Genomic DNA, 15,043 nt, shown 5'->3' on the forward strand with positions numbered 1-15,043 from the left:
TTTATGTTGTGCTCTTCCGTCCGTAAGTTAGGTTTAGATGTCGCTCAGAATTCAGATGAACTGTAGCAACATCTCGAATTGCGTTCCATCCAGCCGCGTTTATCCGTTCGACTGAGCGGGCGACACAAATTACACCCACCCAAGGGTGACCATCATCATCATCCTTTCCCCTTGAATCGTGTTTAGTGCATAGTGTGTTGCCTGTTATATTATTGACGTGCGTATTTTAGCCACAACCCCCATATCACTCTGCGTGGGCAAAGCCGTGTAACCGCAGCCAAACCCGAGACTTTCCGCCTAATCTTACTTTCACCTTCTTTTATTTATTTTTTTTAGCAAGTATTTCCTACTCTTATACACTTCCGTATGCTGCTATGTTTCTTCGCTGTTCTCTTTTTTCTCGTATCCTTTTATCCGTCTTTTTGTAGCGCCCCACACAACCTCCCCACTACAGTTCTAGCTTGGTCTCGCTCACTCTAGCTACGATTGTAATCCTATTCTCGAACTTTTAGTCTTTGGCTTTAGTCCGAAGGTAATTATGATTATTGTCGTTTATCTGTTGTTACGTGTTCTATTTTTTAATTTTCCTCTCTATTTTATTTTGTACTCCACTTTACATTACAGTTATTGTTTGATTCCTTATTAGTTTTACTATCGATTGGCATTCTGTTTTGTTTTTCCCATTCATTCTCCCTATCGCTCGAGTACACTTTCTTCTTCCAACATCCTTTACGAACATAATTTTTGGTACGTTTGTACGTTATAGTTTTGAAATTTATTTATCATTTCCCTTCGAGGTACATCCTGTAGTTGCTCCTTTTTTTCAAATTTTTTATCGTTTTTTTGTTTTGTTTTCAAAATTGTACTTTAGTTGAATGCTTTCTTATTGCAACTCTTAGTTTTTGTTTCTCATTTTCCTTTTGCGATCTACTTTTGAAGCGAGTGTTACAGAAACTAATCATGCACTTTTCTTGTATTTTTTTTTTCTTCTCTTTCTCTTCTGCCAAACCGCATTATACGACGATGCCATCGCGCCACCAACTCGTTCCAACTGTAAAAAAAACCTGCACGTGATGTTGGTTGTTTGGTGGGGTCGCTGATGCATCACGCTCGGTTGGTTTGGCATGTGTGCTTGTATGTACGTGTGTGCGTGTGTGTGTATGTGTGCGTACGGTTGCGTGTTTGTGTGCGCTTGCTCTTTTGGTAGGTCTAGACTTCATCGAAATGCTGGAACCGAAGGTTATGATCATGGACGACGGCCTGGCACGCTACGTGTGTCCGCAGTGTGGCGTGAAGTACAAAAAGATGAGCGCCCTGCGCGGTCACATGAAGGAGTGTGGCAAGGGCGCCCAGTGCCCGGTCTGTCCGAAGATCGTAACACAGAAGCGTAACCTTGCGAAGCACATGGAGCGCCACCGTCGCGATGGGTTGCTGGAAATCTTTCACTTCGTTGACAACTCACACAACCTGATGATTTGAGCGGTAGCAGCCGCATCTAGAGCAGCAGCAGCAGCAGCTCGCCCAGGCTAAGTTGTGACTTATCTCGAGGGCTACGGTGGATAACATCTTGGGCCAGGAGAGGACAAATAATTCGAGTAGCTAAGCAAAACAGTTCATTTCTATTTCATTTTTCTTCGGTTTTTACCCATCGGACACTTACAGGACGAGACGATCTGCCGTTCGTCTGATCAAAGATTTTTAACGTGTATGATATATTTTTGAGATCTTTTGCATGTCTTGCGTATATTTTTTATTCAACTTGACCCATTTACATTAAGTTTTACATCTTAAAGCATTTCAAATAGAATGGCGAATTTAAGTTTATATTGCATTCCAAGTATTACACATCATAGATGCTAAGTTTGATTTACATACGTTCAATCATGTATTGATTAATACATCTAAATAAGGATCTTCTACACCGAAATACGGTGCATTAAGTTCAGGTAGCAGCGAAAGCGCGAATGCATTTACCTAGCGTATTATGAACGTAAAACAAAATTAAGAGACCTAATGACAGCGATAAGAAAAGTTAACTACCTCGGTTCGGATTAGTTCTGACAAAACAAAACACAAGCACATATTCAGAACGGCACACGTCTATAGGACTATGGTAATCTCAAACGAGGCGATATGTTTCGGTTAGGAACAATAGCTAGGAATGCTGCCCATGCAGCTACGAAACTCATATTCTGAGATAGGAGTAGTGAGTACAACAAGAACTCGCACAAACAGATACAACCAGTTGAGACTGAGGACGGGAGATAAGAGACTTTCCGCAAAGTCAAATTGATCATTGATTTATTCACGAACGAAATGACACTGTTCATCTTGATTGCTCTTGTTTCAAAATGAAATGTAAACGGGGACTGCTTTAGGCACGTTCAGCTGAGCCAGTGCCATAAGCAGATGGAAGCGTAGGACTCAGCTGAAGAGCGGCCCCCTAAAGCCCGGTGTCCATCAGAGTGTTAAACAAACGCGCGCTGTACTGCTTTTTTGTCTTTTATCCTTTTGACCCTAATGTAAGCCTTTATGTTTAGTTAAGTTTAATTTCGACTATGTTAATGTTTGATAATCAAAGATTCGATTTGACTTGTTCGACACTTGCCGTGACATCGCAGTGACTTTAGTTCTAGAAGGCAACGGAGCGGGTACGCAGGTTTGAAAATCGTTCCACGAGCGATGAGGCGCATCCTCGACGGCTTCGAATCGCAATCCATACCGGACCCCTTCCTTGTGAGAGGACTAACTATCCACCCACACACAGGGAAAAAGTATAGGAAACCCACTAAAGGTAGACATGACCAAAGGACGGTCGTTACGCCTAGAGGAAGAAAAACCACATTTGTTGAAGACTATCTGTACCCTCAAAAGTGCATAGCTAATGATACCATGTGCGTCGCAATTTGAAGCAATTGTTTTTGGCAGATACAAGTTGTGCGCTGCATAGCTGTGTTGCTTGTACTTTCAATCAATAAGTAAAACCAGACATAAGCGAGTGTCACTGCGATGTCACAGAAAGCAAGGTGAAATTCATATAAGAAAACCCTTTAATGCTTACGTACGGTAATTGCGGTAATCGTACACGATAATTTTCTTTTCTAATTTACTACCTCATCCCTCGTATGGAAAAGTAATGCTGAATGGCGTCACGAAGCGTTAACCGTAACCGAGCGTTGGCTGGCGTTGATTTTTTAACGTTACTACATGGGTGTAGCATTATTTTGCTGGCAAAGTTACGTCTGGTTCAGACGATTCTAATTTTTTCTTTACATTGCGATTATATTTTTCAAAATTTTACTTTAATCGAATCAGATCTGATTCAACAGCTGAAAGGTACACGATGGGTACAGAAACTAAACTTTGACTATGCGGTTATAATCTTAATGTTACTGTACTATGAATAGTTTAACACAGACAGTGTAAGCGCAGATTTAAGATAAAACTTGTGAACCAATAAAGCGACGTGAAGCAGATAAACATTGATGGCAAACGAATCAAAACCAATTATAGTTCATAGCCAGGGACGTAGATTGAAACGAAGATCAATTTTGAATGCAGGACTTGGACGGTCGAGTAAAATAAGGTTTAAAGCTGTAGCCTCTGCGTACTCTCTTTTTTTCCTGATCCGTAATGGTACTATTATCAACCAAAAGTGTTGGTTGTTTACTGAAAAAGTTTGTAAACTGGAAATGCTTAAATTTTTTCAAATCGTGTCAATTTCAAGAAGTTTGTTTTTCAAAATTTTGAAAGTTATCAATCAAAGTTGAGTTCATTCTTCAGTATGCGGTAACTTAAATTTTTCTCCAATTCGATTAACTAATTAATGTACGTCAATATCGATTGGATGTTAAGGAACAGGAACGAAATTATGTTGTAAATGTCATATCGACTCTACTAACTGTTAAAAATGTTTCTTCTTTTCAAATCAGTTTATTTTCCGTTCGACCCAGCTTCTCGTAATGGCAACATGCCATTGAATGCAGATAAACTATTATTCTTTAAAGTGCCAACCCGTCGAGTGCTATGGTAGCAGCTATTTCGTTTGTTAGTTACGTTCCCTCTTGATCATTCGATTCGATGGTTGAAAAACAGAATAATAAGAATTGCACCGGAACTGAGTGGAGAAAATCAGTTTCACCGAACAGAATATAAAATGGAAGATCGCACGAATGCTGCGGAAAAGCTGAGCAAGCTTAAAAATTGTTTTAAACAGACTGAGACTTCACAGGAACCTTGGCAGAAATCAGACGAGTAAATGATATATTTTTTTCTCTCTTTTGTTCTAAGACACACAAGTAATCATGTCGCGTTTCTAACTTGTTATATCTTATCAGATAAGATTGAATCAGTACGCGTGTAGCTTGTGGCCGTCATTAAAAATGAATTTTCATCTACAATCGTCTCAACGGTGTAATCTCGATTCCAAAGTTTTACTGGAATGTCGCTCAAAGATTTTCTAAATCATAAAAACAAACTGAGATGCCAAGGTTTTACTGCCCACCTTCGTTCCACTGCACTGCATATTGTAAACAATAACATTCGCCAACGAACGACAACGTAGTGTGCGGAACTGAGGAAGCCAGGTGAAGCTGCAGTTCAAGAGACTTAACTATTTTTGCGTAGCGTAGTGTGTAAGCGCAAGCTTAATGTTAGCTGTCCTGAAAAACAGATAGTCTGCAAGTGTACAGGAGTGTCCTAGCTGGTTGTTCTTTGTCAGGACAAAACAGTGTAAGCCAAGAAACAGCTGCTCCTCCTCCGCGCATTGGATTGCATGATTGTTACAGTGATGAAATAGCCTACTACGTACATGAACCGTAGTGTGAGGAAGAGCAGAAAAACTGTGGAAAAGGAAAACGAGTGAGTGAGAGCTGGTTAAGACAAGTGACAAATGAAATAGAGCTACTAAGATTTGTATAAAGCACGCGTTGTCATTTATCTTTCACATTTAGTTTTGCAGAAAATGATATTACATTTTTATAACATTTCAGCCATCAACACGGAAGCATAAGTAAATTCTCCTTTTCACCAAATTTTCTGGTTGTTTCAAGGAACAAGGTTTTTTTTTTTTAAACTAAACACAGACAAAAGTATGCTAACTTGAATTTTCATTTTTTTTTCTTTCAGGACACACACAGGAAGAGTACAATGTGCCCAATGAGTTTATTCTGTGTGACCAACCAAAAACCACCTGGACCCTGGGTGTGATGCACTTTGCAAGGACTGAAAGAAAAAATCATGTTAGATAAAAGACCTATCTGTTTCACCGTGAAACGACTTCACGTCATTAGTGGCAAATTTTTGGTTTTGTCTCTTGTCAAACTTTAGCGTTTTTCTTGCGTAATTTTTCCTTCACTACACTTTACTACGCGTTCCGCGTTCGGTCATGTTCGCCACGGTTCCGCTTTTTATAAAGAGCTGAAGAAGAAAAATAAAACTGTCAAACCTGTGCGGTCCTTCTGTTTCCTTTTCCGAATCGGTCAGTCGTGAAATCTAAAAAAAATGCACCACTCTTGCAGACGCTTCGGGCTCGATCCTTCTTGTTTTGGTTCAAATACGAGCTGTCTTTTTATTTTGCGTGGCGAATTTTTGGAATTCTGAAGCTGAAGCGATATTCTTTCTGGAGAGTTTTGTTTCGCTTTTTTTTTTTTTGGTTTTTTTTCACATTTGGTCGTTTTCAAAATATTTTAAATCAGTTTTTAATTCTCTTGCCTGCCTGTCGTGTGTCTATGTTCGTGTGTGTGTGTGTGTTTAAAATATATTTTTTATTTCGTTTTGTTGTACATAAACCAAACAGTTGACTAACTTGCTGCCGAATGCCGATGCATAACACAACTGCAAATGAAATCTAATGCGCAACCGAAACAAAACCAATTCCCATTTCCATTCTAAAGCAGAGCACCACTAACCTCATCCCATAGGATTGTAATATGCTGAAATCAAGGAAAAAGAAAACCTAGGCTCCATTTTCTTTTCTTTTATTCTGTTTCGTTTTGCCTGTCACATTTAATATCCATAATGTTGTGTTGGATTTTCGATTATTCTGCAGTGAATGATTTTTTTTTGTTTTTTTTTGGCAAAAGGGTAAATGAAATTCGGATAAGTAATTCGCCCGGGTTTTTCTGTTTGCCAACCTTAAGATGATGGTCACGATGGTTGCTAATGAGAAAGGTTGTTTTTCTTTTATTTTCTCTTCCAAATCTCCTTTTCTCTATTTTTCTCTCTCTTTCTCTTTCTCTTTCCCATCGTTATTTTGTTGCCAAATTCCGTGTGTTCGCCCGTTGTCGTCCTGATGGCCCATCATCAACCGATGGCGAATGTCTCTACCTTCCGCCATCTGCCACTTCCCTTCCCTCAACCTCGTTTTCCCACCACCTGCTCTGGTGTGTCCGTGCAGAGCTGTGGAGCGATTACTACAACTTCGGCTCGCTGACGGACGACCTGTACGGGCGGAGCGACCCGGGACGCCAGCTGAGCCAGCAGGCCCGGCTAATAGCGGCGCGCAAGAACGGTCAGAACTTTCCCTGCCTCAAGTGCGGCAAGTGGTACTCGACCCGCAGCATCATGCTGCGGCACATGAACCACGAGTGCGGCGTCGAGAAGAAGATCCAGTGCAAGTTTTGCTACAAAAAGTTCCGCCGCAAATGGAACCTGGAGCAGCACATCAAGCGACTGCACATGAGCGAACGGCGGAAGCATCACCACCACCATCACCAGCAGCAACAGCAGCAACAGCAACAGCAGCAACAGCAGCAGCAACAACAACAGCAGCAGCAACAGCAGCAAAGTGAAGTGTCCAACCGGAATTGACAGTCGCCACCAGTGACGTATCCGGTGGCAACGATGGTACGGGTCAGCACGGAGCGGGAAGCGGTACCGCACGATGTCAAGGTGCAGCCGGGTGACCGTGGCACCGGTTGGGAGCTGTAGGCCTTCCCCAGTGGGACAGTGTGCCAACAAAAACTAGGAGTGGCCCTACGGCGCCGACGGTTCGGAAAAGCGCTTGACAATCGCGACATGCGGCGAGGGGTCGTCGGGACTGACGGTCGATGGCAGACTAATTTGGGGGTGTAATTTATAAGTTTCGTTTTGTGTTGATTGACCGTTTTTTTAGTTCATTTTTACCGAGCTCTATTTATTTTCTCATAAGAATCGTAGCAAATTTTGTTCTTCTAATTTATTTAAATCTAATGATATGTATATGCCAGTGGGCGATTAGAAGTGAGTGACCAAACCGTATACACACACACATAAAACAAGGTAACATGGAAACCACTCGAGCTCGAAGCTGGAGGAGGTAAATGTCAGAACTGGTGCTAAACCCCCCCTTCACTTATGGGCTCTGTTACATTGTATGTAAGAAACCAGGGATAGAAATGGAAATTAATCGAACTGGGGACAACTGCTAAGATGAACCCCATAGGGCACCTCAATCTCAATACCATTCCCCTTCGCGAAGGGAAGAAGGTACGCAGTACGTGGTCCGCCCAGGCACGATCCCGTTTGCTTATACGGTGTGCTTCCAATTGGCTAAACAAGTCAAGTTTGCGAACCGATGCAAAGAAAAGAATCTGACGGAAACGTTGAAAATTATTATAATTTTTTAACAGCCAATGTAGTGCGACAGTAGTGTTCATCACCTTTTTTTTATATAAATATCCTTTTTTTTATCTCCATAAATTATTTCCCTCATCTCCACTGTTACGTACTTTAATATTGCGTGTGTGTATCTTGTATGCTTTAGTGTCAGTGTACTATTTATGATCGTCTTTAGATGCTAAGGAAAACAAAACAAAATACGGACAGTCTACCGGGGCGCACCTCTTCCGGTGGAGCTCACGGGGAAAAGGTAAAGGCACAAGCGCGCAGAAGTTCATTGAAGAAAAATGCAAAAAAGAGAATTTAACTGCAGAACACTACTCAAGTGTCCTTTTTAAGCAAGACCCTGGAGTGGTCCGTGAGCCATAATATACCGTTAAAGGATGCCGTCAGTCGGCTGTTCGAGGATGATTCGGTCGACAAATGGCAGCAATTGTAGGGTACGAATATATAAAGCAACAACAAACAAACAAACCAACCAACCAACCAACAAACAAAACTTATATAATTAGTAGCACTAACCAAATCAAACTAGTTGACCAGTTTTTTTTTCCTACTACCAGTACTAGCAGCCCAGTGGTCGCGCACCAGGTTTAACAAAACGCGAAAACAACTCGAACGGGCAATTAAAACAGATACAAATCAACCGAAAACCAAAGAGTAACACCACAAAAATTAACATGGTTAAAGCGAGTTAACAAAGTGGAAGCGGCAAAAGAAACAAAGAGAGCAGCGGATAGCGCTAGTTTATCAGAAGCGGGAAGATTAAATAGGTTAGAACAGGAGCCTAATCGAATCAAATACCATCAACACCAATCCCCCGATCACTGAACATTTTTGACATCCTAGATGTAGGACTTTATGCGCGCCCGATTCGCGGGAATTTCGGCGTGACGATCGAGAAGCGTGGGAAATGTGTTGTGTCATGATCAATAGTTTATACCTTTCCTATTTATATATTCTTCTATGCATATATATACATTATATATATACACGATACATCTAATGAATACTGTAACATGTAATAATATTTTTATACGATAATGTTAAGGGTGCGCTTTTGTGCACGTTTTGTGGGAAAAAGGGTATTGCTTTCTGTTTTCTATTTGTGCTCGAAATATTCGGCCATTCTTATAGAATTGCCCCCGGGTGACAAAACGCGCCTCGGAAGAGCGAGATGAGTTGTTGAGATTGTGCCAAAACAAGGGAACCGATAATGCTTTGGAATTATCAATGGTTTCGATTTAAAGGCGTGTCAAAAGTACGTGAGTGGTTCCGTCTTATTGTAAAATGTTTTACTTCCGAGCGAGTAATGCAACGCAAACACGAATTAATTGTCAACTGAAAGTGAACGCAACCAATTCTTAAAAAGGATTCGAATCAAAAAAGCAAGCCAATGAAATGAAACGATGAAAATGTGATCGCGATCGGTCGAATGCGGACACGATTGAAACTTTCATTAGTCACTGTTATTTACTCAAGAAAAACGAAAAAGCAATGCACAACCAAAACTGCCATATTTTAATGCGAGCAAACAGGAAACAAATCATCATAGATGTGATGCCATACTTTTCATACGATTTTTATAAAAACAAAAGAAAAAAGAAAGTTTTCCAAATACTCCTACACTTCACAGCCTTATGCCGGAAGCCAGAGAATGATTTATATCAAAGAACGGGACAGATAAAATAGAGCGGCTCCGTGGAGCATATATTTTGTAACATGTAATCATCATCACACAAACATTGATCACTTTTGTGCCATTCGGTCAAGATAAAATCGGCTGCCATAAGTTTTTTTTTAAATTGAAATCTTTTACTTTGTTATGAAACAGTTACTCTAAACCACTCAGCGCCATAAGAGAAGGAGGATTTTCCTCATTGTTGTTATCGAAAGCGAAGAAACTATCAATATAAACAGAAGTAAACAGGGGAAAAATTAACAACCACCGCAGCTATAGCGTTTCCGTTCAGAGACAAGCGTTTGGAATTGTGTTTAGTTGTATAATGCTGTAACGATGTTACAAACGACTCCGTGTCGCTTTTTATGCATTTATTGGTTCCCAGGAAAGGTGCTTTTTACTATGCTACAGGACACAGTGCAGAGTAGTACGAAAAAAGTTGAAAAACCAAACTAGTTTCAAGTTCCAATAACCATTAACAGTACAAAGCATATACTCACAAAGCATATAACACTGTTACACACACATACACACCAATAGAGAACACATTGCTTGGAAAAATCCTATGCAATCGCAGTAGACGTGCCATCCTTGGTTATTGAATAACATACTCATGCTTTTGCAGCCGTCACCTCTCCAACGTGCTTTACGTTTGCGTGTACCGACATAAAGAAAATTTAAAAAAATGCAACATCATTAATCGTTTTGGGCAAATCCGATCTAAAAATGTTTCGTAATCGTACAATTATCCCGTTACAACATACTCACAATGTAAACATTAAACTTGTTTTGGATATGTAAGTTATGCAACAAAAAGAAAAAAAAAAGATAAAATCGAAACGATCAGCGAGTGCAAATGAAAGATCTTTTATGAAAAGGCAAAAGGATATTTTATAAGCTTCACTTTTGGCAGTCGAGTTTTAGAGAATAAGAACGTACCGTGTGTCTGTGTCTATATCGTCGAGTTGCAAGCAAAGTCATTCACCAGGCACCAAACCAAACGCACGAAAAAAAAAAACGGATACAATCATCATGTACGCCAAGGTACTATTTATTTTCTCGTAACCCAGGGTCATTTATTTCGCTATTAACTGTTAAATTAAATTATTAATGATAACCCTTTTTAATGATTATACTATTAACCAGTTGCCAAAGGATAACACAGTCAAACAATCTATTAGGAGCAGTAGCAACAGAGCTGTGCGAAGCAGAAACTTACACTCGTCTATGTTATTAGACGCAGAGCACACGCACTGTTGGTAAAGTATATTTGATACATCTAAAGTATCGTTGAAGGGGAACCTCCATGCCGAGGGTCACACACGTTTGTTGAACGCACTTTATTGTTGCAGTACCTACACCAAAAAGAAACACGCAGATGCGAAAGAGTAACCTATGCTAGTTATTTTTCGTTGTAATAGACCTATTTATGTAACACGCTAATAACTATATTATCATTTTAACTGTTTTAACACATCCAACAACCACGAACCCTGAAACTGAAGGGACGGATTCTAGGACGGGAAACAATCAAATGTCGTTGAACCAGTGTATCGTTATAGATTACCGTTAAAGTTATGTAAAGCATTGGACATCCGCAGGATGGTAAAACAGTTGAAGTGGGCTGGCAACCAATCGGTAGTAGCATTAAGGCAACCAGAACGGGCATCTCATCACGATCGATTGATCTTCCAACAGTAATGGATTGTCAGGAAAGTCCTGACGCATTTTCAGAGTAGTTTGCGTTTTTTTTTTCTTTAAGTTTTGTGTTTATCAAGTTATGCATTACAGGTTAGGATGTAGTACTGACAGTTTATTAAAAGTGGCTCAATATTAGAAGCTTATGTTTAAAGCCACTCAATATATGTTGGATCAGCTGAGCTTCCAAATTAAAAACTTATACTTCGTAAATCATAGTTCAGCCAAACCGTACATCAATTCTTTCGGGTTTCACTAATTTTCTTTGCAATCAACGACAAAATGAAGCAGGCTTAAATTTTATAAACAATCTCAACTTTCCTGACAATTCTATTACAAACCTGTAAATAGGATACCATCCAACGTAACGTTTTTTTTAACTACTCTACCAAAGTCTATGGTGCAGTGTTTGGATCTTTACTAATAAGCAAACTAAACATGCTTTCAACTTTTCCGTTTGATACAAAGAGCTAATTACCAAATAAACTCATTTTAACGAGAAGACACACTAGACGAACAAAGCTAAACCAGCACAACTAACGTACATCTGATATGAAAACTAAAAAATGACCAGAAAACATGAACAAGATTGTTTGATAATATCGATTTTATTATTCTCGAATCCGTTATTAAAATGTTGCGGGACGAAAAGATAAAAGATTTCTTAAGCTCTATACCGATGCAAGCGGGGTATAGTTTGTATTTGATTACATTAAATTATAAGCAAGGCGAAGTGGATGATGATATCTTCGAGACGTTAGTTTTATGCAATGTAAAACAACTTAAGGTAAGGCCGAACGCACATCAAAGTTATGAACTGTCAAAGAGAACGTGAAACTTCGATAAGAATCAAAAAGTTACAATATGTATTCGGGTGGTTGCGAAACCACGATAAGAATGGGAAAAGGGAGGGCACGAATGATGAATTTCTGTTCAAACATGAGTACCACAAGAATGCTCGATAAATTAATAAACTGTAAAACACAATACACAATCACATCACAAGAAAGTACATTACCAATAAGAAGGTGGAAAGATGTGGTTTCAAAAGAGCGATTGAATAAAACGTACAGTACCGAACTAATCCGTTAGGAAAACAGTGCTAAGTTGGCAGAAATGCTTAGTTTATCGCACGACGAAATGGAAGACTGTAGCAGCAGGAAAAGAAAAACAGACAAGCAGACAGGCAGAAGCTTATTTGCTGAACACTGGCAGGGCAATGGAAATAAACGGTGCACAAACGCGAGCAAATACGTTCGACGACGATCTTCCATGATAAACTTTATCATTTTGGATCAATATTAAAGTGATGATCGAGTGCATTGATGCAGGAAGGGGTGAAACAAAATACAAACGGCGCACTTAGTAGTGCCACATGTTATACAGATACGGGAAGGTCAGGGTGTAAATGATACAGTTTTATCATAGCGGCTACGGTGTTTTTTTTGACAAATTGATTTTACTAATTCGGAATGAAAACTGTCGAGACACGGCGCAATGGTGTGAACGCGAACATTTTAGAGCGCCACAAGGCGGAAGTTATTATGTATTCTGTGTGCACAAGAAAATGCAGAAAAAATAACGAACAAAAATAAAAAATCTACCAAGCAACATGAATATCATTTGTTTTTAATATAGAGCGATCCGAAAACATTTAAACGATTTTTATTCGATTTTTGTTTTCAAAACCTCCTTGTACGGCTGCAGATTAAGAAATGTTTGCATTTTAAGAAAGTACACTTATGCATAAAATCCATAAAAATTAGATTCGGGTTTGTCGTCATATGCTACGCAAGCAAACGCAAGTCACTCCGTCCGAGTTGCGCTACCTCCTAGCCTGGTATGTTACCCTGGTACAGTTTGCGTCGTGGCGACGAAACTCCAGTCCGACTACGGGTTGATTTTGCACGAAAAATTTGGCACCAAGTAAAAGGAGCGCAGCACTGACCGAAGGCTGGGTCGTTACTTAATCATGTGCTCGTCAAGCTCACGAGATGAACGATCTAGTAGCATATGCGATCTAGTAGCATATATGCCCGTGGTTATCCCGTACCAGTCGTTTATACCTCACGGTTGTTGAGTGCGTTATCATCAACGTCTCCTCTTGAACGTCTTGAAAAGCTACTATTTCGGATTTTCAGTTCCATGTCCTAAGTTTTCAATAGTAGTTCTTCTTTCCAACGCGTAACCCTTTATAAATATATATTTTTATAAATATATGCGTTATTCAGAAGGATCTGTGAATCAAATCAAGATGATTGGCTGCAATTATTAAAACAAAGATTTATGTGTTTTCCATTTCGTATCATTCAATAGATATTTATTTAAAATATTACGATATTTAAATATAAAATTATTTCTTTCATTTTTTTATTTAAATAAACCGTATGTAAATATTAATGTCACATCGTACACCGAACCTAACGAAGAGCAGACGCCGACTATTTGCTATTAGAAGGACTGCGACAAGCGCTGAGACGACGATGATTGTGGTTCGAGGTCCTCTGACTCGGCTCGAACGCCGTATCATCGATGCAGGTCAGGAGGTGCCGACTTGACTGAATAATCTCTTTGCGAAAACAAGACATAAGAAGTTCCATGTACCAAACAAATAACAACTGGTCGTGATGTAACCTACGTTTCAGTAAGATCATCAATATTCTGTGCCTAGAGAGACTGTCCCCCTATCTGGTAGCCCGTGTGGAATATGAATATTTGCTCTGGTTGCAAACATAAAGAATGGGATGATGTGGCGGAGAGGGTTATGAGATATTTATTAGACTTACTAAACTTTTCCCCTCCCAGAAAAAAAAACCGTTCAGTAATAGATTCTAGTCCTGGTAAACGTGAAGGACTCGGTTGATCGATCGCAGGATCTCCTTTGTTCTAGTGCTTTTGAAGCAAAACCTCACTCCCGATCATATGCTGCCCTGTAGAACTGCTGCTGTCGGTGCGGTAAACCATCGTTTCGAGTGGCCGTTTGTTGTTTTGAATTGTACCCCACACGTGAACCTCGCGGTCTGACGTTCGGGTGCACTATCAAATACTTCTGTCTGAAGTAGGTCACCAGTGTGCGCTTAATGTGGAGCCAGTTTATTCCAACGTTCGCCACCGTAAGGCAATCGTTCGCCTCTCCTCGTATCCTTCTTCGGATGATCCGGCAAACCGTGTAGAACCGGTTCTGCTGCTCCAAAGGGGCGTTGGAGTCGGTTTGAAAGATTTTCACCAAACTATCCGCATCGCTTATCCAGCTGGCCAGTTCGGTCGGGTTTCCCGTAAACTCGGGCAAATCAAACACGACGTTTGGGATGTTGTCAAGGTACGGCGTGTCGACTCGGGTACCATCGCTGTGCGTGATGTGCAAGGGAGGATCGTCGTAGGAAGCATTAGGAGTTATGTCCGCTACGAGTGCGAACATACGTGAAATTACCTCAGCCAGTTCGGCGGGAGACATATTTGTTAGCTAGAGTTGATTGAGTGACCTTTGTTGGCTGTATTTAGATGCGTTTGATTGTAAGCTAGGTTAAGAAAAACTAAATTCCCTATAACTGATCCCTCACGTGATCTCGCACTTAACACTGCACTAACGATGCACTTAATCGGACGTACGATTACCACACTACTGAACCGTGAGTGGCCGAAAACGGTTGTGGTTAAACGAAGACTGAAGTCTGCTCGCCTCAGAGTCGTCTTTTATGCTAGCAACGCCTCGAATGACATCATGTGGCGTGATCGTTTGCTTTATTGCTTGAGGTTTTACGGAGCGGTCGGCTTTAATTAAATGCCAGCGCATAATCATTGCTCTGTATTTGGTCCCTATCTCCTTTCCGGGATTGTTTTTGCTATTGGCTTGCCCCTGCACGTAACGAAGTAGAGATCATTTTGACTATCAGTTTTTGGAACAGCTAATTTTTTCTTTAACCTAATACGTACGATCGGTACTGCATTCAAATGTACTTCTTTTCTACTGTGTATTACTAAATATTGCGGTTTTCAAAGTGTAGTTTGTTTTGAATTCAAATTTAATTTAAGCGTTAGTAGTTAGCATGCATAGAGTTTTTTTTT

General features: G+C 40.2%; 1 protein-coding gene across 1 annotated transcript; it reads left to right on the forward strand.

The window, feature by feature from the left end:
• The first annotated feature begins 1,224 nt into the window (after positions 1–1,224).
• On the forward strand, positions 1,225–13,132 carry LOC131294314 (longitudinals lacking protein, isoforms N/O/W/X/Y-like). Its single transcript, XM_058322361.1, has 3 exons — positions 1,225–1,387; positions 6,398–6,689; positions 13,120–13,132. Exons 1-3 carry the CDS (start codon positions 1,225–1,227, stop codon positions 13,130–13,132), a joined length of 468 nt encoding a protein of 155 aa, XP_058178344.1.
• Positions 13,133–15,043: the final 1,911 nt, after the last annotated feature.

The sequence above is a fragment of the Anopheles ziemanni genome, chromosome 2, assembly GCF_943734765.1.
Source record: "Anopheles ziemanni chromosome 2, idAnoZiCoDA_A2_x.2, whole genome shotgun sequence".
In the NCBI taxonomy this organism is placed as follows: Eukaryota; Metazoa; Arthropoda; class Insecta; order Diptera; family Culicidae; genus Anopheles; species Anopheles ziemanni.